The sequence below is a fragment of the Letharia columbiana genome, assembly GCF_014066305.1.
Source record: "Letharia columbiana isolate WasteWater2 chromosome Unknown Sc0000030_s1, whole genome shotgun sequence".
Classification (NCBI taxonomy): domain Eukaryota; kingdom Fungi; phylum Ascomycota; class Lecanoromycetes; order Lecanorales; family Parmeliaceae; genus Letharia; species Letharia columbiana.
The window spans coordinates 145,856-170,688 of record NW_023501073.1 but is presented as its reverse complement, the minus strand read 5'-3'; the positions used below and the strand labels follow the sequence as shown (position 1 = coordinate 170,688).

At 25.5% G+C, this 24,833-nt stretch overlaps 1 protein-coding gene across 1 annotated transcript; it reads right to left on the bottom strand.

Annotated features, from left to right (window-relative positions):
• Positions 1-305: 305 nt before the first annotated feature.
• HO173_008331 (uncharacterized protein) lies at positions 306-3,598 on the bottom strand (the record flags this gene model as incomplete). The annotated part of the gene is made up of 3 exons (XM_037310231.1): positions 306-2,644; positions 2,708-3,141; positions 3,192-3,598. The coding sequence occupies 3 exons, from the start codon at positions 3,596-3,598 to the stop codon at positions 306-308; spliced, it is 3,180 nt and encodes a 1,059-aa protein (XP_037162817.1).
• Between the last annotated feature and the right edge of the window lie 21,235 nt (positions 3,599-24,833).

Genomic DNA, 24,833 nt, shown 5'->3' with positions numbered 1-24,833 from the left:
GCGAGCGTCAATGATCCGGCCTGGTGTTTGTTTGTCGTTCATAGACAGGATATGATGAGCTTCTCCCGTGTCTGGGTCGAGCATTCCACGGCCGCGAGCATTGTTGCAGAGCATCGCTCAAACCATAGCATTGAGTAAGCAAATGGGTATCTATCTGACGCCAAAGCTCGAAAAGGCCGCGCTACGCAGGTTCATTGATCGCTTGACCCCCCCCCCCCAAAAAAAAATCCATCAAGCCGATCAATGCAAAATTCACGGAAGGGTGCTATATGCCAACGCAAAAAGCAAAACGTGGTCCGTGTACATCACGCATGTCCAGCTAAGTGAGCTCGCAAGATCGTAGACAGATCCACATCCACATCCGCTCTCTCTCCTTCTTCACCTTCTACCGCATACATCCCCCTCACCGAGTCTCTCAGCTTCCCCTCCCACCTCTTAATTTCCTCCATGCTCACCTTCTCAAATGCTTCACCCACCTCTCCGCTCTTGACATAATGATCCCACGCGCCACTGTCTTTCATATCCTCCTCCACATCCCCCACATTGACGTCTTCGACCATCAGACTCAGATCGCCGATGTAACTCCCCTCTTGCACAGTCTCTAACGGCAACATAGCCGTCTTCTGCCTCTTCGACCTCCCTCTTAGTGACTCTGGTGCTTGTTCTCCCTGTTGCTGCATGCGCAGGAGGTAGGCGCGGGGGTCGGAGGGTTCGAGTGCTGCGGTCCCTTCCGCTCCGAGCGATGGCGTTGCGGGCGAAGGCCCGTCTGAATTATGTAAGGCGGCGATTGCTTTGGCTTGGCGGTTCTTGTGAGGCGACGTGGTGGCGTGCTGAGGGTGAAGAGGATTGGGTCCATCTGCCGGTGCTTTGCTGGCGAGCTTTGCGGCAGCGGCTTGCTCCCGCAATACTTTTCTATGTGCCTCTCCAGCCTTTTGCTTGCGGGCTTCGTAGTCGAGCGTTATTGCCAAGTCGGGATGTATAGGTGGTAGTGAGCGCTCTGCAGAGGCTGATATGATTGGCTCGTCTTCTTCGATTTCATCGTCGCGAAGGATGAGGGTGGGTACTGTAGGTATGTCTTGATGGTCATTGTTTGGGCGTAGTCTTTGAGGTCGCTTTTGTAGTGGATTTTCTCTTGTGTCGAACCAGACGCGATTGGGGTCATTGACAGGAAATATGAATGGTTTGTCGATGTTGCCTTGTTGCTGTTTCCGTGGCCTGGGTTTCCGTCGTGCTCGTTGGGATGCGTCTGGGATCTCACTGAGCGGTGTTCCACCTGGCGGCAGGGATCTTGCTGAGACAAAATCACGGGAACATGGCTGGTCTGGTGCACCTGGATCTTCTTGCAGAGTGTTAGAAGAATAATCAAGCTCGTCATAGCCACCGAGCGACCTCTGCACGGTGTTAAAGGTATCGCCAAGCTCGTCATATCCACCAAGCGACTTCTGCACCCAAGTATCCAACGCTCCACGTCTGTGACGCTCCCCTTTTGATGGTGCAGGCGTTAATAAAGCGTCGACACTAGCATCGCCGGCCTTGCGCTTTCCACGAGCTTTTTGAGGGAATGGGAAAGGGCTTGGCGTTGGGTAAGCTGCCTCAGATGAAGAGTGAGCCTGGTGAACGCGACGTAAAGGCTTTTCCGCCAATGACGGATCTAGATCCCGTGGCAGATCGTCTGAAGATGGATCAGGGGACTGGCCAACATCGCCGATTTGTCGTCTTGGCGTGTGGAATTGCTTGTTACGACCTGAGGGGCGCATTGCTGCGTTGAGCTTAGCGAAAGCCCATGGATTCGATACGTTGACATCACGCAGATGTTCCTCTCCGTCCGGGTCAATATCCGCAGATGATCTGGGGGGTCCTCGCAAATCGAGTTCGAGGTCTTCTGCGTCGTCTTCATCCTCTGCGTACATGGAACCGATCCAACCAGGCTTCCCTTCAACAGGAACAATGTTGCTAGAGGGCCTTAGGCCAGCTTTCTCTGACAGCATAGTTGTGGAGAAATCGTGACTCGATGGGGGACTGCGAGGTGCTCCTGTTTGGGTTTCATCAGTGGCTGGAGGTTCCGTGATTGAATGGCTGATTGCTCCGGAGATTCCATCACTTTTCTGGCAAGGAGGTGCTGCAGCCGATGGATCGAAGGCAGAGGTCGCTAGAGGACTTGAATGTGGTTGAGGGTGAGTAGTCAACTTAGATGCTGACCGAGGCGCCGGAAGAGTAGATCCTCCCACCCGGGAAATGCCCACGGGAGCAGATTCGACAGGCGCAATTGTTCGAGCGAGCAATAGTTCAATGCCGCGAGGATTCAGCGCAGATACGGTTTTTGCTGACGGCTTGGAAAAATTAGGCTGGACTTCGCCGTAAATGCTATGGAACCATCTTTCAACTATTTCGAGAAGCAACTCGGAGTTGGCGAATAGAACGTCATCCTTGGCTGGCTCAACATTTGCATCGTATGCTCCTGGCGGGCAAGCGATATTCAAACACAAGAAAGGGTCCACAGTCTTTGCATTGTCTTCGCCGACCGTAGCAGAACGTAAATGAGATTTATATGATGAGATGATCTGCTTCAAAGTTCCTCTTGTGCATGAAACCGGTCTCGAGTCCACTGATAGATACTGGCCAGCGTTGGACAGTACTGAGCAATCTAGATGGCGAGTAGATTAGTAGGTCTCTTTTTACTGCCTAATGACTGCGAGAAAATAGGTACCGCAGTCCTGTCTGGCCGTTATAGCCTCAAGAGTATACGCTTCGTCTCTGCTAGCGCTAGGCCCCAATTGTTCACTCGTGGCCTCGTCGATCTGCTCTCCAGTGCTTGACCAGCTCGAAAATGTCGATTCACACTGGCTCGTGAGCTTCTTGCCAAATATGTCAGCGGCGGCATTGAAGCTGGCTTCCAGTCGTGAAGCGCTGATTGCTCCGCTTTTTGGATACGTCCAGTCCCCTTTCCTGTCTTTAGCCTTCAGAATCTTTAGCGACAGGCGTAGGTGCGGCCGTGCTAGGGCATAAGCTTGTAGCATCCTTTTGACTTTTGCGTGAATCTTCACCGCTATCTTCTCAGCAGCTTGTCTGCGGACGGGCAGGTTTTGGAGGAACTTTTCGACCCTGACGGTCGTTCCCACTGGATGAGATGTGCGCTTTTTACTGAGACCGACTTAGCATGGATCCGGAAGCCTCGCGTGCCACTAACCTACCCCGAGATCTGACCCTTGCGATCGAACTTGAGCTCCACAGCGGTGCCTTCGCCCTCTATCCGGGTGGTAATTGTAAGACTCCCACTCATCTCTGCTGCACTCGCCAACGCTTCCCCTCGAAAGCCTAAAGAGCGCCCTCCGATATTCTCGAGATCATGAAGATCTCTTATCTTGCTCGTACAGTGTCTTGTGCACGTCATGGTACGGTCGTCTGGAGCAACGCCATGACCGTTGTCTTTAACTCGAATGTCGTCCAGTGCATTTGCAGATATTTCAATAGAGATGGTAGTAGCCCGACCATCAATAGCGTTGTCTACTAATTCCTTGACCACAGAAGCAGAATCGGTAAGCGCTTGTGAAGAGCCGATGGCTCGAACGGCGTTCGGTGGGAGTGCTGCAATTGGCATGCTGCAAGCTTCTCCAACAAAAGCCAAAAAATAAGAAATGCTCCGCCTTGGAAAAAAGTAGTGGCCGCGACCAGCAGGCCTTGTAGCATATTCTAGAGTCTCGATTGCATGAGAATTTCTATGAATGAGCCCTGTCGGCTCTTAAGACGTACCCACATGTATTGAAAGAGGGCATGAAAGCCCGAGGTTTGTTAAATTATGACGTGAAAGAAATAAGCAGTTATACCAAGATGCTATGTTAGCGGAGAAGATTATACGAAAATAGTACAAATAAATGATGAGTACTTTACGTTGTGTATTAAAGTTGCCGTGATATGCATTCGGAAGATTTGAAGGGTGGCTAATTAAGGTTGGCGGTAAACTTACGCTAGAATACCTTAGCCTGTTACGCGTAGACGCGGATACAAAAAAAAAAAAAAAAAAAAAAAAAAAAAAAAAAATAAAAATTTATAAAATTTTTATAATTTTTTTTTTTTTTTTTTTTTTTTTTTTTTTTTTTTTTTTTTTATTTATTTATTTTTTTTTTTTTTTTTATTTTTTTTTTTTTTTTTATTTTTTTTTTTTTTTTTTTTTTTTTTTTTTTTTAATTTTTTTTTTTTTTTTTTTATTTTTTTTTTTTTTTTTTTTTTTTTTTTTTTTTTTTTTTTTTTTTTTTTTTTTTTTTTTTTTTTTTTTTTTTTTATTTTTTTTTTTTTTTTTTTTTTTTTTTTTTTTTTATAAAAAAATTTTTTTTTTTTTTTTTTTTTTTTTAAAATAAATAAAAAAAAATAATAATATAAATTTTAATAAAAAAAAAAAAAATAATTTAATTTATTTTTTAAAAATTTTAATAAAAAAAAAATTTTTTTTTTAAAAAAAAAAAAATTTTTTAATAAAAAAAAAAAAAAAAAAAAAAAAAAAAAATAATTAAAAAAAAAAAATAAAAAAAAAAAAAAAAATAAATATTATAAAAAAATTTTTATAAATTTTCTCGTATATAACTTCTCTATAAGATAAGAAATCTCTTAGACGAAGCAAGTATACTCGAAAAAGTAACTATTTAAAGTATTTATAGTCTTCTTAATATCTTAAATAGTTAAGAGATAAGTATATTAAATTCTTATAAAGAAATATCCCTCGGGCTTTATAGTAAAAATTTTTTTATTCTTAATATCAAATAATTTCAACGCGTTTTAAAGAAACTTTACTATTCTCTAGTATATCTAATATTCTTAATATCTATTCTTTTAAAGCATTTAAACTCCTCTTTACTTTATTTTAAAATCTTCTTTTCTATAATAAAGTTTAATATTAAAAGAATAGATTAAATTAAGACTTTATTAAAATAAATTAAGTTTTAACGAGTATTAATTCTATTAAATAATATACTTAACGAGATAAACTTAATAGATATATTTTAGAATATTATTAATAGCTTATAACTATAATATTAAATTAAGTATTAATCTAATAAATTTATAATTATATTAAATAAAATTCGTTAAAAGCGAGATAATTTTTAAAAGATTATTACTCGATATTACGTCGTCGTAATAAAAAAGAATCTAATTATAAATAATTTATATTAGATTTATAAAATAATCGAGGAGATAAACTAATTAGCTCGAGATTTTTAGAAGAATATAACTTTCTTATAGCGAAAAGTTAATAATCTTAATTTATAGTCGATAAAGAATTTATAGCTACCCTCGATCGAGGAAGAATATACGCCTAGACGTTTAAAAGAGAAATTAGTTAAGATTCTAGATCTATCTCTATTTATTAACGATAGTAATCTTATCTAAAATAACTGATTCTTTAGAATAGAATAGAAATTTAAGACTAATAGCGATTATTATCTTATTAAAGACTTTAAGATAATTTATATAATCTTATAACTCGGCGATAAGACTATATAGTATATTATATATAGAAGACTTCGAAACTTTATTAACTTATATTAATCTATTAATAAGATTATAAACGAGTTAGTTAATATTTACGAGAATTTAAATTAACGTAATAATATATAGCGTAATATATATACTCTATAATAAGAAATTCGAATCTTTATCGATTTCTATTTAGACTTTATTCGACTAGATATTATTCTTAATATTAATAAAATCGTTATAATAGAGAATTATCTTCTAAAGAAATTAAGATTTAATTTAAGAGAGTTATAGAATATTATAGAGGGTTTTATTATCTTAAAGGCTATAAAGAAATACCTTTAAAAATTAAATAACTTATATCGTATTAGATATAAAGATATAGAGCTTAAGAAGACTATTATTAAGCTAACTATTATATAAACTATAACTAATATATACTTTATATCTATTACTAAGATTATAATTACTACGTCTCTAGATATTAAAATCGATTTAAAATTAAGAGAACTAATATACTATAACTGCGATAAGAAAGATTATTATTAAAAGAACTATATAATAACTATCTAAATCGAGGCTAATAAAAAGATCTTTAAGAAAATATAACTTTACGCGATAGAAATAGACGAAGAATTCGAAATTAATAACGTTAATATCATAGATAGCGATAATACTTTATTAGATTCGAGAAATAAATAGCCTCTTTTAAAGTTACGATAAGAGGTATTTATAAAGTATATTTAATAGATACCTCTAATAACGCTCTAATACGTCGTTCTTTCTATATATAAATTACACTTTTCCTATAAGAGAGAATTTATTTACTTTAAAACTCTCTTATAAATAGTAGATATATCGATGCTTATATAGTTATAAATAAGTCCTTAGTCTTAATAATATATAAAGTCTTATATCTAAAATTACTTTTACTATTACGATTTAAATTATTAAGAGATTATAATAACTAGATTATAAAACGACTAATTATATATTATTTACTTTCTATAATAATAATAAAAGACTATTAAAAAGAAATATATCTAATATTAATTATATTATTAAAATATAATATAATAATTAAAAAATCTTAAATAAATAAATACGAGATAATTCTTAATATATTACGAGATAAGATACTCTTTTTACTCGATCGATATAATTATAATAATAATTAGATATTAATAATAAACGACCTCCCCTTTCTATTAACTCCGGAGCTACGATTACTTATATTACTTATCTCTCTATCTATTATACTAAAACGATAAAGCTCTCTCTTATTTACCTACGATAATGAGATTAATTCGAATATCTTTTTATTAAATAAGAACGAGAATAGTAAGAAGCTCGAGTTTATTAATATCGCTAAGATTAATATAGCGATTTACTATTAATTAACTTATAAAAAAGATAATAAACTATTTATATTAATAATAAATGAGATTTATAATAACTCGTTAATATTATATACGTCTTCTACTATATAAATAGCTCGCGAACCTTATATCTCGATTAATAAATCTTATTCTTACGATTTAGAAAAGAAATATAAAAGATATTATAGTTTTAACTATCTTATTTAGATTAATAGTATTAACGAGATTAATTCTAAAAAGATAAAATATAAGTTATTTTCGAAGTATTACGACTATCTAAATATTTTCGATAAAATTAAAATAAATATACTTTCTCTATATTATTCTTATAATTATAAGCTAAAATTTAATAATAGCTTCGATAAAATGAAATTTCCGAAAAGTAGAATCTATTTAATATTAAGATATAAATTAGAATAGATAAAGAAGTATCTAGATAAATATCTGAAGAAGGAATTTATAATATTAAGCTATATACTATTCGTCTTACTTATTCTATTCGCGGAAAAGCTAAATAGAGAATTACGTTTTTATATAAACTATCGAAAGCTAAATGCTATTATTAAAAGAAATCGATACTTAATCTTATTAATAGATAAGATTTTAATAAGAATCTAGAGATATAAATATCTTACTCGATTAAATATTATAACCGCGTTTAATAAACTACGTATATATCTCGATAGCGAGAATTTTATTACTTTTATTATCTTTCTTAAAGTATATAAGTATTAAATTCTCTTCTTCGATTTAATTAACGACTTAATTACATATTAATAATATATAAATAATATTCTATTCGAATATCTAAATAACTTCTACTAGGTCTATCTCGATAATATATTTATTTATAATAAGATAAAAAAGAAATACGTTTAATACGTTAGATAAATTCTTTAGAAATTAAGAAATATCGATCTCTAGATAAATATTCTTAAATACGAATTCTATATTTAGAAAATTAAATTTTTAGACTTATTAATATCTATAGATAAGTTATAAATAAATTCTATTAAGATTTAAATTATTATTAAGTAAATTATATCTATTAATCTTAAAGAGATATAGACCTTTATCGAATTTTATAATTTTTATCGATAATTTATTAGAGATTTCTTTAAAATAGTTAAATTTATAATAAAATTTATTATAAAGAAGATTATATTTAATTAGTTTTTAATATATTAAAAGATCTTTTACTTTCTAAAAGTCGTCGTTATTAAAGCTTTAGTTCTACGTTATTTCGATAGAATAAAGAAGGCCGTTTTAGAGACTAACTCTTTCGACTACGTTAACGAAGATATTCTTTTCTAATACGATAATAAGAAAGTACTTTACTCGATAGTCTTCTATAATAAAAATCTAATCTCGATCGAGTATAATTATTAAATCTACGATAAGAAACTATTAGTAATTATTCGCTATCTAGAATATTAACGCCCTAAACTAAAATATATAAATATTTCTATTAAAATCTTTATCGATTATAAAGAATTAATATATTTTACTAAGAAAAGAAATCTTAGTCGACGCTAGACTCGATATTTAAATATATTATTAGAATTTAATATAAAGATTATTTATCGATTTAAATCTTAGAATATTAAGATCGATATATTTATATAAATAGCTAGGTGTAAATTAATCGATTTCGAGAACGAACGATTATATTAATAGTATTAAATAATTCTTATCTCTAATCGATTGAAATTAAATAGCGAATATATCGATATATATATAATTAACGACTTTATTTATTATAAAGTAGTAGAGGCTAATAAGAAAGACGAATATTATATAGAAATCCGTAAGGCTATCGCTGAAAATAAGAATAAATTTCGAGAAATTACTCTTAGTAAATACTTCGTATAAGATAGAATACTTTACTATAAGAACCGTTTATAAATATTCGATAATATATATATCGATGTTATTTAAGAGATTTACGATTAATTATTCTACGACTATTTCGAGATAATACGTATTTATAAACTACTTAAAAGAGAATATTATTAGCGAGATATAAGGGTTATCGTAATTATCTACGTTAAGAATTACTATATCTATTAGAGAACTAAAACGTCTCGCGATTAGAAGTATAGTTTACTATAAATACTAGTCGAAAAGATATAATATATCTTATAAAATATTTTATATTAAGTAATATTATATCGTATTCGAGTATAGTATAAGTAGAGTCGAATACTATTTCATTTTTCTAATATAGATTTAGAATCTTAACGGGATATTTCACGATATAATATATTTATAGTATTATACTATAAAATAATATATATATAAGATATCTTAATTAAAATTTCTATATTTATAGAATAATTCGATTAAGATATATAGAATATATTTATTCTTCTTTATTAAGAGAGAGAAAATATAAAGAGTAATTTAATATAGCTATTTATCTTCTTATTAATAGTAATAATTAGAATAATAATTAAAACTATAAGTATCTCTATTCTTCTTCTTAAAATTATAATATAAAAGAATATTCTAAATTTTAAATCTTTAAATATTATAAGAATAAAATTCTATAATTATCTCTATTTATATATTTATTTTAACGCGTTAAATAAGCTTAATAAACTTTATATTTATTCTTCTCTTAAACCCTTCGTTACTCTTCTATTCTACTCTATCGCGATTCTTCTAAGTATTCTAAATTTATCTTTATCTAATTAAACTTATTAATTATTTATAAATAAATTCGCTTCTTAAGTTATCTTAGATCTCTTTATCGAGATTAGATTTATTATTATTAACTCTCTCTAACTATAAGTTTATCGATTATCTCTCTATATATTATAAAGTGTTAGCGATATATCTTAATAAATTTATAAATATTAGATTTATCGAAGTACTTTTTATAAGCTTATTATCTTCGCTAATATAATTATTATAATTATTAATTAAATTTTTATATAAAGTATTATTAGCTCTTTTAGTCTAATCTAATATATTAAGATCTTCTTTAAGATTAAGTCTAATCTATTTAAGCTTATTTTTTTAATACTTTATATAAAAAATTATTATTAGAATATGAAATATCGCTAATAAATAATATTTTTAAGTATTATAATATCTTTTAGCTATTAAGAAATATCGCTTATATATAATAGCCCTCGCGAGAGAATAAAGAATATTATAAGTTATTCGAGTAATTATAATATATTTAAATTTTAATTTCTTTTATTACTCTAAAATTAAAAGATTCGCTAGATTATTAAAAGAAGCTTTATAAAGATTAGAAATAAGATTATAACTAGAATAATAATTAGAAGACTTATTATTTCGTCTATATTACTAAAGCTAATTATATCTATTCTTATTATCTAAATTCTTAATCTTAAATTTTATCGCTTAATTAAGTATATTTTTATTTAATTAACTTATTCGCTTAATATAAAAATATAAGATAAGATACTTAGTTATTAACTATAAAGTTATTATAAAGAAAAGAGCGACTAGATATAAATACGCTAAGACGTATTACGTAATTATATCATATAATCGTTAAGACGCTAAGAGTTATATAATTCAAATTTTAATACTTCTCTTTATACGTATTCTCTTATAAGCGAAATCTAGTAAATATGAAGTTTAAACTATTTAATATTAACGGTATTAAAATCGAGTAAATAAGATAAAATAACTTAATTAATTTTCGTCGAGTTATCGAAGTAAGTTAGCGCTAGATAGTTAAAGTAAAATTCGAGCTAGATAGCTAAAGTAAGTTAACGTCGAATAATTAAAGTAAAATTAATATCGAATAGCTAAGATAAGTTAATATCGAATAGCTAGCGTAAGAATATATCTCTTATATCTCTTATACTTCTATTCTTCTCTTTATATAAACGAAATTAAAAAACGCGAGATTTAAAGTTCGCGACGTCTAAAATAGAGTAGATAAAGTAAAAAGTCGAAATCTAAAAACGACTATATTAGACTAGGCCTCTACTAAAATTCGACTTAAATTTTACTTTTTATTAAAAAGCGATTTTTCGAAAATTTTATTTTTATATTATTTAATATATATTAAAAATCGATCGATTTAAGATCGAAGAATATTTATAAGAATAACTAAAATAATTAAAAGAAATTCTTCTAGCTATATATCGTCGACTATAAGACCTCCGCGAGGGTTATTTTAGATAACTAATTCTTAGTAATAATAATTAATAGTAATAATTTAAAGATATAATACTCGAGATATTAGTAATAAATAGATATAAATTTCTCGAAAAGAGCTCTAGAGATTTAATAGCGATAGTAATTATAGCGCTAAAGAAATAGCTATTTCGATATAAAATAGCGAGTTTATAGAGTACTAAGTCTAATATAGCGACTCGATAAACGACTTAAGTTAATTACTCGTAGTATAGAAATTAATAAAATAGCTTCTTTATAAAATAAGGCTATTCTAAGATAGTAGTAAGATTAGCGATTATCTAAGAGATAAGTAAATATAACTTTTACTTTAAGAGCGTCTTGAAAAATAATAAATTTATTTAAGTAAAGAGTCTTAATAAGTCTATCAGCCATTTATTTATTAGTAAAAATATATCGTATATCTATAATATTATTATTAATCTTTTCTCGTACGAAATAATAAGTAATATTAATATATTTAATATGAGTATAAAACTAAGTATTCTTTACGAGAGTAATTACGCTTTAATTATTATCGAAAATAATAATAGCTTTAGAATTTATATTATCGGGGCGAAGAAGTTAATTAAGTAGATTCTTTAGTTAAATTACTTTCTTAATAGTCTACGTTTAATCGATATACTCTATCTTATAAGTAAATAATATTATAATAGCTTAACGCTTAGATAACTAATTAATTACGTCGTTTTTTATATTAAAAAGATAGCTAGATATAAATCTTCGAGTTATATTACTAGTTTAATTAAAATCGATATAATCGATAAGCTCTTAAAAAAAGTTTTTATATACGAGTTTATAGTATACTATATTTTTTAGATATCGAAAGATTTAAATAATCGTATTTTAATACGCTAAAGTCGAGTTAATTAAGTAGTAACTTATTAATAATATCGCGTAGACGATATTAAGATAGATATCGAGTATAGTATATATAAGAGATCCTATCGCGGATTAATAGTTCTCTTATAATTTCCTTAGAGCGATATAGCTCTCTTCGGCGAAAGCTAATTTACGACTAATCTTAAGAAGCGTTAATATCGAAGTAAGATTTTAATAGTTAAAATAATTTAAGAATCGAGTAATATAAGCCTCTTATCCTAGGCGAAGGATACCGCTACGGTAATTCCTCTTAATAATTATATTTAAATAGTAGATATATAGTTTTAAGTTCGATATATAAAACTTCGCGTTAAGTCCCTTTTTAATTCGCTAAATTTCGACTTTACTAGAGTTAATAATTAAGATATCGTTAATATAGAGCGCTATAATAATATCCTCTTTAAGATTTATAAATACGCTATTATTCGATTCGATAGAGAGAAGATTTAGCTTCTTTATATACTCCGAGAAATATTAATATTAAACTCAAGGAGACTACTTTAAGCTATAAAGTATTTTATTTAGCTTATAGATCTTAATATCGTCTTTATTAAAGCTATCGAGTTAATATATATAAATCTCTTTCTTTATATTATCGTATAGAAAGATAATTTTAATATCTATTTACTTTAGATCTTAATCTAAAACGATTATAAGCGCGAAGATCGCCTTATAGCTTATAGACTTTATCATTAACGCGAAAGTATTATAATAATTACAACTCTTTCTATTATTCGAATTCTTAAATAACTTAGTATATCTTATAGCGGGTAATTTCTTTATTGAGGCCTTATTTTAAGATATAAATCTATCTACCTCTTAGAATATAAGTCTTAAAAGGCGTTTAGATAAGATATTAAGTATTATTATCTATAAGAGATTTATACTTATTCTTTATAAAAAGTTTTTAATTTATTTAAGATAGTTAATTAGATATAGTCTACTCGTAAGTAGTAAACTCGAAGATATTCGACTTATTAATATGGTTCGTAAGTAAGATAAATATTATAAAGATCTTCGAAAGAGGATTAAAGAATAAATCTCGTAGATTCGAAATTATAAGATTCGAATAATCGTATAATACTCTTTAAATAGCGCTTAACTTACGATCTTCGCGAATAGTTTATATAATTTTAATAATAGTAAATATTAAATCTAAGCCTAAAGATAATAAATCTAAGTTTAAAAAAATTTCTTATATAAATAGCGTAGATTAAACTATCGATATAGATATAGATATAGTATTTAATTAAGTAGCTCGTATTAAAAGTATTTAAGCTAAGAGCTCTCGCGTAATTAATTAAATTTATTATATTAAAAACTCTTACGTAGGTCTTCGCGAAGGCGCTTTCTTATTAATTAGCTAGGGGAAATTTAGTCTTAATCTTATAAATATTAAAGATCTCGAAGTCGTCGAAGATTTAGTAGCTATTTTAGTTATAGATATAACGTCTTTAGATTTAACGTCTTTTAAAATATTAGTAATACGCTACTTATTTAATATCTCCTCTATAGCGGATACTAGTATTATTAGATATTACTACTTATTCGAGTACTCGTAAGTCTTAGTTTCTTCTTTCGAGTCTATAACTAAAGATTATTTCTTTATAAAGTATATACTATTAGCGCGAATAACTATCTTCTTAATAAGATTATATAGTTAAAAGATATACTCTTTTTTATACTCTAATAGTATATACTTTTCGCTTTAATTTATAAGCTTTTTTTAAATTTATTTTATCGCGTAAGCGATAAAATCGATTATACGTAAGTAAGAAAGAATAAGCTTTTATTAATAGAAGATCTTAAAAGAGATTACGATAATTCTAACGTTAGATAATCGTATCGTTAGATAGTTAACGATAGTAATAATTTTAGACTAAAAAGATTTATTAAGATTAAAGCTTAATAGAATAAAATATATCTTATATAGTAAAATTTATCTAAAACGCTTAATCGTATTATTTATCTAAGAGTTATTAGAGATAATAGATTTTTATTTAATATTTAATAAAGCGAGATAGTTAAGAAAGGCTTTAGATATATATTTACCTCTATTATTAAGGCGAATATAAGAGATTTTATAGTTATATAACTTAAGATAAGTCTTAAATCGTAAGAATATAGCGAAGATCTTACTCTTATAGCGAATATAGTAGACTTTAAAGTAGAAGATAAAATTATTTTTAAATATTATAAAGTATTTATAATTATTAAAATTAGTAGAGAATAGAGACTCTATAAGATCGCTATAAATAAATTCGCTTAGTTATATATTAAGCGTAGTAAAACTAATATAGAGAATAGTCTTCTAGCGCTTTATAATATAATATTTATAAATATACTTATTCGCGATATTCTTAGTGAAATCTATATCTATCGTTATAGCGAAGAGTTTATTTAGATTCTATTAATCTAAATAATCTATATAAGTATATTAGAGTTAATAAATCGAGTTTAAAGAAATACTATATATCGCTAAGATATTATTTAAATTATTCTAAAAATCGAGAAAGAATAGATCTCGATTATAAGTATTTATAAGTTTTAAATTATCTTTAATTAGAGCGTAGCTAGTCTTATAAAAAGCGACTACGATATTAAAATCTAAAAGTTTATTAATAAAAAGAAGATTAACGTCTATATCGAGTATATATAAGACGTTAAGTAAAATAATACTTATACGCTTATCTTAAACGAAGTAATTTAAGCTAATAATATCGCGATCGAGGAATTAAATTTAATTATTTTTAATACCGCGGATAAAGCGAGAATAGATCTTTTTATAGATAATAAATATCGAATAATTAACGAAGAAATAGCGAGAGTAGTTAGAATTTATTATTATATAAGAATATAGATCGACGAAGTTAATAGTTATTAAGTTATACTTTAAATTAAAATCGACGACTATTAAGTTAATAACTTTCTTATTATTAATTATATCGAGAATATTAAAATCGTTAAAGCTAAGATTTATATAATATATAATCGAATTTAGTTCTTCTAGAAAAGTATAATTAATATTAAAATACTTATCCTTTTTTAAAATAGAGACGTTAAAAAGTGTCTTTTCGATACGCTTACGCTTAATACTAAGACCTTCCCCTATATTATTAAAATTAATCGCGGCGATTTAAGTCTTTTTCTTCTTTTTCTTATTCGATATAAACTTTTTAGATTTTAGATAAGAGAACTTAGTTTAATATTTAACGGGGGGATATTTAAATTTATATTTAACGATCTTATATAAAAAGCAAGTTTCGCGATTAGCTTCTGAGTCGCCGATTTTATAATATTTAACGAATTACTTATTTTTATTCTTATCGCTATCGTTATAAATAGCGTATATAATAATATTATTATCTTTAAATAAGAGTAGATAAGTTTCTTTATTCACCGCGATATAGATAATCTTATTAAATTTGACGGCCTTATCGTTATATAGCTCGTAGATTTAAATATAAATAATTACGAAGATATTAAAAAAGTTCTCGAGTTCTATAAAAAAGAGCTAAATTAGAAAAGATTTCGGTAAAGCGAGCGACTTATATAGGCTAACGATTTTGATAGTAACCTTATAAAAGTTCTTTTTATATTAGCGAATATCTCTTTTAAAAGTAAGAATAATATTAAGTAGTTAACGAATTAGCTTCGTATAGAGTTTAAAGTCTTTAAACTTATAATATTTAGCGATAGCGTTTAATATTATCTAAGAATTCTTATTATTATAATTAATCTTAATAAGCTAATAACTATTATACTCGAGGCGTTAAAAAATAACTATATAAGTCTTAAACTTCGTAATTTCGATAAAGAGTAAAAGATTATTAAGTATTAATTAGCTCTTAATATCTTATCTTTATCTAATATATTCTATATTAAATTCTAGAATAGCGATAAAGATTAGAGGGAAACTACTTTCACTAAATTAAGACTAATTAAGAGTATTAATCGTAAAGCGCTATAACTAATTATTTAAATCTATTATCGCTAAAAGATAGTCTAGATAAAGATATATAGAATATTAATAGAGAGAGCGATAATAACGATAATAATAGTAATTTAGCTACTATTTTAAATAAGATAATAAATTTAAAGAAAGATTCTAAGAATAGCTATAAAGCGAGTATAATAGACTTCTTAGTATAAAGATCGAATAGCTTAATATCGCTTAAAGGGCTAAGAGTATCTTCGCTAGCTTCGAATTCGAGATTAATAAGACTATCGTTCGATAAAGTAGCGAGAATAGAATAGATACTCTAATCGTCGTTAAAGTCTTTAAAGATCTTATTAATATTAATTAACTATCGCCTTTAAGCTTCGAGTTCTTATATAAGAAATAAGAAGTATTTATATATAAAGCTACGATAAATATAAGCGATATAATTAAAATAAAAGATACTTAGTAATAAGAATAACTTATAAATAAAGACTAATTTCTAATAAGATTATATAGAGTATAGTTATTATAAGCGTACGAATCTTCTTCTTAAAGGAGGATTAATATTCTTCTTATATTACTTATTTAGAGACTTAGATCTAGAATATCTACGTCGTTAGCTACTATCGTAAAACTTCGAAGATTATTTTAACTCTATAATTACGATAGTAGAATATAGACGAATATAAAAAAGAAATTCGATAATAAGATCTTAGCCTCCTTCTTTAAGGGGCTTCTAAAGGCCTAGAAGCTAATATTAATAAGATATTCTTATTATTTTAATCTTAATAGACTTATAAGCGTATTAGAAGATAGTAGTATCAGCTCTAAAATACTCTAGATTACGATTAAACTATTAATACTAATATTTAATTACTTTTAATTAATAGTTATTAATTCGATAGTTAATATATAATTTTAAAATTAATATTAATATAAAATAATTTTACTTTTAATAGAGTTAAGTATTTTAATTTAGCGAAAGCTAATAAGATTTAGAGAGGCCTTAGCGATATAACTTAATTATATAACGATATAATTATATACTTAGTATATTTAGCGAGTTCGATATTTCGACTAGAGGCGATATATCTTAGCTCGCTTAGAGTAGAGGTAATAGCGACTTTTAATTTATTATATTATTAATAAATTATACTCGCTTAGATTTATAACTATTTTAAGAGAGAGAAATATCTTTATCGAGAAGATTAAAAGAATATCTTTATAACTATTACTATCTCTATATAATAGACTTTAAATATTATAAGATAAATATTAAAAGTTTAAGAATAATTGTAATTATAAAGGCGAATAATAATTATAATATAATAGTTATCGAATAGAGCTCGAGCTTATAATCTATAGAAATATAAGATAAGATACTTAGTTATTAACTATAGAGTTACTATAAAGAAAAGAGCGATTAAATATAAATACGCTAAGACGTATTATATAACTATATTACGTAATTGCTAAGACGTTAAGAATTATATAATTCGAATTTTAATACTTAACTGTTTATAATTAACTACTTATATTAATATTTTAATAATTGTAGAATATTCTTTTAAGCGCTTTCTAGTAAATCTTCGCTTATAGCTTTTTTTTAGTATTAATCTTTTAATTTAATTTCTTTAACTTTATATTATTATAATTTAGATATAGAAGTATAACTTATTTATATAGATAGCTTAAATCTAATTAAATTCGATTATAGTAGATAATTAATTTCTCGCGAGCCGTCTTAAAAGCTTTAAGAATTTCTTTTTTTAAGAAACTCTCTTTCTTCTTAATTTTCCGAGTTTTTTATCTATATAATTAAATAGATAATTATAAATATTAAAGATATAGTAAATTATAACCTTCTTTTCTTTATTTATTAATTTTATAAATTTATAAAAAGATCTAATAAGCTAAATTAAATATTAAATCTATTAGAAATTAATCGAAAATTATTTAGATATTTAGATTATAATTTTTATTTATAATTATTTTTTATTATTTAATCTTAAGTAGATAGTTAATCTTTTCTCTAAGAAGTATATAATATTAATATAAAGAAGTAGAGCGTGAATTAATATCTAATAAGTTAAATTCTAACGAATTTTAATATTCTAAAAAAGCTTAAAAGAGCGTCTCTAATAATATTTTTTTTTTTAGAAGATTAACATTTATTTAATATTAAAATATTTTTATCTTAAAGTCGTTTAGCTTATAATATAAAAAAGATCTCTTTACGCTAATCGCTAGTATTAATATATATAATAATTTTTTAAATCTTAATATAATTAATAATATAATAATTAGAATAATAATAAGAAATATTATATCTTTATTAGAGTTATCGATAGATTAATTATATTTATTTAAACTTAATTCTTATCTTCTTTATTATCTTAATTTTTTTAAAATTTCTTATTTATTAAAATAACTTTAATATTATCTAGAAGTTTTTTTAAGATTAATTAAATAATATACGCTATATAAGAAATATATTATAAATAATTTAAAAACTTAAATTCTTTAATATTAAGCGGGTTCTCTATTATAAAAATAGAAAGATAAATAATTAAATCTTCGAAGAGTATATTATTATTATTAGCGTTATTAGTTATAAGTCTAAATATATAAATTTAAATTTTATATTTTATAAGAATTAAATTAATAATACTTATAAGTTTCTAACTAATATATTTATCTTCGATATATTTAAAGTTTATAAGAATCTTATATTATTATTAGTTAATATTAATAAAAAAGATTAGAATTATTATAAATAATTAATAGTTATAAGATAATTAATAATTTAGAGTTAGAGAGACTTTAGTATTATCGATTAATAAATTCTTTAATAATTCTATCTCTAGCTCTATAGCTTTTTTTATTAATTAATTCTTTATAATAGATATCGACTTTAATTATATATTAGAGTTAAGATAATATAAAAATTATAATATTTTAGAATTATTAATAATTATAAATAGAATACTAATATTTATAATTTAGCGATAAAATTATTTTAAAAAGTCTTCGTATATAAGCTTTCGACCTTCTAGTATTATAAGAGAATTTTAATATTATCTTTTCTAGAGTAAATAGTAAACTAGATATTTTATTTATTATTTTATTTATTAATAATCTATATCGTCTAGTTTAAAAATATATTTAATTTTTATAACTATTAATTAGATTCGTTTATTATAAACTACTTAAATTAGATTTCTTAATATATTTTTAGATTTAATATATACTATTATATCGTTTATTTCGTAATTTATAAATAAATAAATTAGAATCTTATCGTAATAACGATAAATAATATATGGCTTCTTAGAATTAACGAGCGTATATTTATTAAATTATATTTATTTCTAGAATTTTCTAATTTTTAAGTCTTAATAAATAAGTTAATAATCGCTATTAAGTTTAAATTAATTCTATATAATTTATATTATCTTTATTTATTATTATATTTATTATTTCTTATTATTAATATTAAAAAGAAAGTAAGATTTATTACTATCTTTATATTAAAATATATTTATTAATATCTTATATTAAGTATTATTAATTAAGAAAGTTAAGTTTATATTAAATAAAGATTTAATTAATATCTTAAAATTAAGACGTTTAAAGAGAAATTAAAAGAGATATATAAATAAATAAAATATTAGAAATAAAATGAGATTAATATTTAATATATAAATCTTATCTTCTCGCTATAATAGAAACTTATATTACTTTAATAATATATTATTATATTATTTTTAATATTTTAAATTAGAGATTAATTTTTTCTAATTAACGTTATAATTAATAATTATATATTTAAAAATATATAATAATATTAATATAGAATTAATATTTAATTTAATTAATTTAAAACTCTAATTAGTCTAGCTATTAACGCTTTTCTACTTAATATAATATATACTCTATTTACTTTAATATTAATACTTATTCGCTATTATATTATTTTAATTATTAGAATTAGAGATTATATTTATTTAATTAATATTCTAATCGCTAGTTATATTAATAAAAGTATATATTAATATTTTAAAATTATTAAAATTATTTTATTAGATATTAATATAGAATTAAAATTTAATTTAAACGCTTTAATAATTTAATTAATTAAATTAATTATTATTTAAATCTTCTATATATAAGAATTAAATCTTTCGCTACGCTAAAATTATTCTTAAGTCTTAAAATCTTTCTTATTAATACGGCTTTCTTTTATTTAAGTAATATTATAATATCTTTTACTTAGACGTTAAAATATTAAAATATTATATTCTCTATTTTTAATTAAGCGATATTATCTTTAAGTCGATATCTTTAATTTCGAAAAAATAATAATTAGTTCGTTATAGGCGAAGGCGAAAAAGAAATAGTATCTTTTTTTATCTTTAGAGTAGAAGAAGAGAAGAAAGTAAGTAAATTAATTGTAAGCTATAAACGACTCGATATTTAAGAATAACGAATTAGTAAAGTTATAATATTAAAATAAAGAGCTTTTCTTATAATTAGTAAATATAAAATTAAATAGAAATTAATTAAATTAATAAGATTATCTTTAATAGATATATTATATATATAAAGAATATCGAAATATATGAAATATAAGAGAGAGCGTATATATATAGTTATAAATATTTAAAGTATATTTAAAATATAGAAAGAAGCGCTTATATATAGCTCTACGATATATATTAATAAAAAGAAATTAATTTCTTTTTCTAATTAGCTTTCTAATTAACGTTTAGATTTAATCTATTTTTAAATAGTATTTTATTTTAATAAGATTTTAGTTATATAATATTAATTAGCTCGATAATAAATATTTAATATTATTCTTTTTATTATTATAGTATTTATATTATAATATACTTATTTATTATAATATTATCTATATCTAAAGAAAATAAAATTATTTTCTCTATATTTTATAATTAAATTAAATTAATAATATTATTTTTATAAAATAAGTATACGCTTAATAGCGCTATATCTTTTAATATAATAAATTAATAATTAATTATAATATTAATTATAGTTTATTAATATATAGTATTATTATCTATAAGTAAAGGCCTATGAATTAAATTTATAAAGTTGAATTTTTCTAAGTTAAATCGAATTTTAGCCCTAGCCCTAAGTTAAATCGAACTCTAATCGCTTACTATACGTTTTTGATCTATAAATAGATAAATATATGCGGAGAGAGGCGCGCTAATGCCTAATTAGGAGTAATAATTACCTATAAAAAATAGAGAAAGGCTATGTTCTTATAATAAGAAGTATCGAAATATCGGAAAGAAATAGAGATAATATATTAATTAGTGGTGTGAATCCCATAATATCTTCTATCGTAGTGAAATCTTTCGAATAATAAAATAGCTGTAGATATCGAATAATTTCAATTCGTTTAAATATATATCGTTCGATATTTCTTCTATAGAGGCCTAATTAACTATAATAGTAGATCCTTCTCTTATAATATTATTATAGTAATATATTATATTAATATAGTAAGAATAATAGATTAAGTTATAGTAATATTCTTCGCTTATTAAGTAATAATTTAATATGAAATCGTAAAGAGCATATAACGTGGGATCTTGGAGAGCTAAGCCGTGTTCTTAACGATAGTAACCTTATTACCGCTTAGTTTCTCCGCAGTATTCTCCGCATTTACCTATTATAGTTTCTCCTCTTACTTCTTAATATAGTAGAGATAATAGATTAAGTTATAGTAATATTCTCCGCTTACTAAGTAATAATTTAATATAGAACGACTAAGTTATAGTAATATTCTTCGCTTACTAAGTAATAATTTAATATAAAACCGTGAGAGAGCATATAACGTGGAATCTTAAAGAGCTGAGCCGTGTTCTTAACAATGGTGGCCTTATTACCGCTTGATTTCTCCGCAGTATTCTCCGCATTTACCTATTATAGTTCCTTCTCTTACTTCTTCTCTTATAGAGTATTAGACTAAGTGGCTAGCTAAGTAACTAACTAAGTGGATAACTAATATAACGTGGGATCTTGAAGAGCTGAGCCGTATTCTTAACGATGGTAGCCTTATTACCGCTTGGTTTCTCCGCAGTATTCTCCGCATTTGCCTATTATAGTTCCTCCTCTTACTTCTCCTCTTATAGAGTATTAGACTGAGTGACTAGCTAAGTAACTAACTGAGTGAATGACTGATATAACGTGAGATCTTGGAGAGCTGAGCTGTGTTCTTGACGATGATGAGCTTGTTACCGCTTAGTTTCTCCGCAGTATTCTCCGCATTTGCCTATTATAGTTCCTCCTCTTACTCCTCAATACAGTAGAGATGACAGGCCAAGTTATAGTAGTGTTCTCCGCTTACTAAGTAATAATTTAATATGAAACCGTGGAGAGCATATGACGTTCGGACGCGTTTGGTGTGACTATAATATTTGGAATGTTAGTTTAACCCATCTATCGCTAGCTTAGAGAGAAGTATATAGGGGAGAACGTATCCGTTCGGGCTCTTTTTAAGGGCTTTTCGACGCGTTTATAAGCAGTAGTAAATAGCTGTTAAGCTCGCTTACGGCCTCGATTATCAGTAGTAGCGGATTCATCGAGAGGTAATCTAGAAGCGTTAGTAGGGGGTTCAAAAGACGGGCGAAAGGGATACGTGCCTAAATCGAACGCGTTTAATATAACTATAATATTTAAATATTAGTTTAATTTACTTATTACTAGCTTGAAAGAAGTATATAAAGAAGAACGTATTCGTTTAATCTCTTTTTAAGGGCCTTTTAACGCGTTTATAAGTAGTAGTAGATAGCTATTAGACTCGCTTACGGCCTCGATTATTAGTAATAGCGAATTCGCCGAGAAGTAATCTAAGGGCGTTAGTAGAGGCTCTAAGAGGCGGGTAATAGAGATATATATATTTAAAATATTAAGTAACCTTTAAACGAGGGGTATCGAAGACGATTATATTCATATTAATAAAATTAATAGAATTAGTAAAATAATAAAAGAAGAATAATTATATAAATAGATAGAAGAATTATTATTCGATTTCGAATACGTCTAATATAACTACCATAACTATTATATTTAAATATTTATTTAATCCATCAATAGTAGATTAAACTTCATTATTTTTACAGCGTTAGAAAGCGCACACTAAGCTTTATAATTTATAAAATTATGAAGTAATAGTATTCTTAGAAAGCTGGTTATTTTAGAGGGTAAGACTTCTACACATAGATTTTTATAGATTTTTAATGGTTACGGACGCTAATTTATTTACCCGCGGTATCTAACTAAAAAGCGTAGACCTAACGAATTTATAATTGGCTATATATACAAATTCAAGGTTTTCTAGTTTAGCTCTATCTTATTCTTTTATATATATTAATTAAAGCTATTAACTTAATAATCGTAAAAGCTTAGAAAATTCTTAATAATTTATTAATTACTAATTTAGATTTATTTAAATTATCGAAGTAAAGTAAAGATAAGACTTCGCGAAGACGAAGATTAAAAGATTATATATAAAGTTTAAAAAATATAGTTATAAATAAAAAAAGTGCGTAATTATATCGATTATATATATCTAAATTAAATAGTAAATTAATTATACGCGCTAATTATATTATTATTAATTAGATTTTAAAGCTTATATATTAAAGAAAATCTATAAATTATAGAGATTAATAAATTTAATTATTTTTTAAATTATATTTACTTAAGTAATAAAGAAGATCTTAATTTATATAACTCTAAAATCGATTAATTCGCTTCGAATTTAAATCTCTATATTATATATATTTTAAGAAATTATAAAGATAAAATTAGCGAGTAATTTTAATAATATAATTTACTCTCTAGTAATTACTAATTATAAATAAAGAAAATTATTAACTAATATCTAGCGGCTTAATTATATATATTTTATATAAAAAGAATTACTTTATAATTAAAAGATATATAGCTTCTTAGATAAATATAATAAGATATAAGTTTATAAATAATAATATAGTATTATTAAAGTCTAGATATAGTTTTTATAAAAAGAAAATATATAATAAATAAAAGAAAAACTATTCTAAGTTAAGACTTAAGAATAAGATATTCTAATTATCTTTCTACTTATTACGCTTAATTAATAATATTTAACTATTATACTTAATCTAATAACTTTATATATTTTATATTTATAGAATAAAACTTCTTAAATCGATTTAAATATAGATATATATTTATAAAAATGCTATTGCTTTAATAAAAGAGACTTCTTATCTTAAAATCTATATTAAATTAAAGATTATATTCCTATATCTAATAGCTTTAATTCTTATAATTATTATTAATATCGCGACTAAATTTATATAATAATAATATATCTTTCTTATTAGCGAGTATCTCTATATTTAATAACTTTAATTTTTATAATTATTATTAATATCGCGATTAAATTTATATAGTAATAGTATATCTTTTTTATTAACGAGTATCTCTACGTTTAATAGCTTTAGTTTCTATAGTTATTATTAATATCGCGACTAAATTTATATAGTAATAATACGTCTTTCTTATTAATAAGTGTATTAATAATTATAAATATTTAAAATATAATAGAAAATAGTAGATAACTCTTAGTAATATTCGATTTTAAATTTATAACTTCTTTATCTTATTTAGAAGTAAAGATATTTATATCTAGAATTTAAAGTAAGTAAATTTTAATATATAGTTAATAAATATCTAGATATAAATCTTCTAATACTTCTCGCTAAGCGTTTAACGCTTAAAAGAAGAATATTAATCTTTAATTACGCTTATATAAATTTTTCGAAAAAAGTTATATATTAATAAAAAGTTTTAATTTATATTAAATATAATTATAAAGATAATTATAATTATAATTTTAAATATAATTAGATATTTAAATTATAAGACTTATTACTAGCTAATAAATAAAA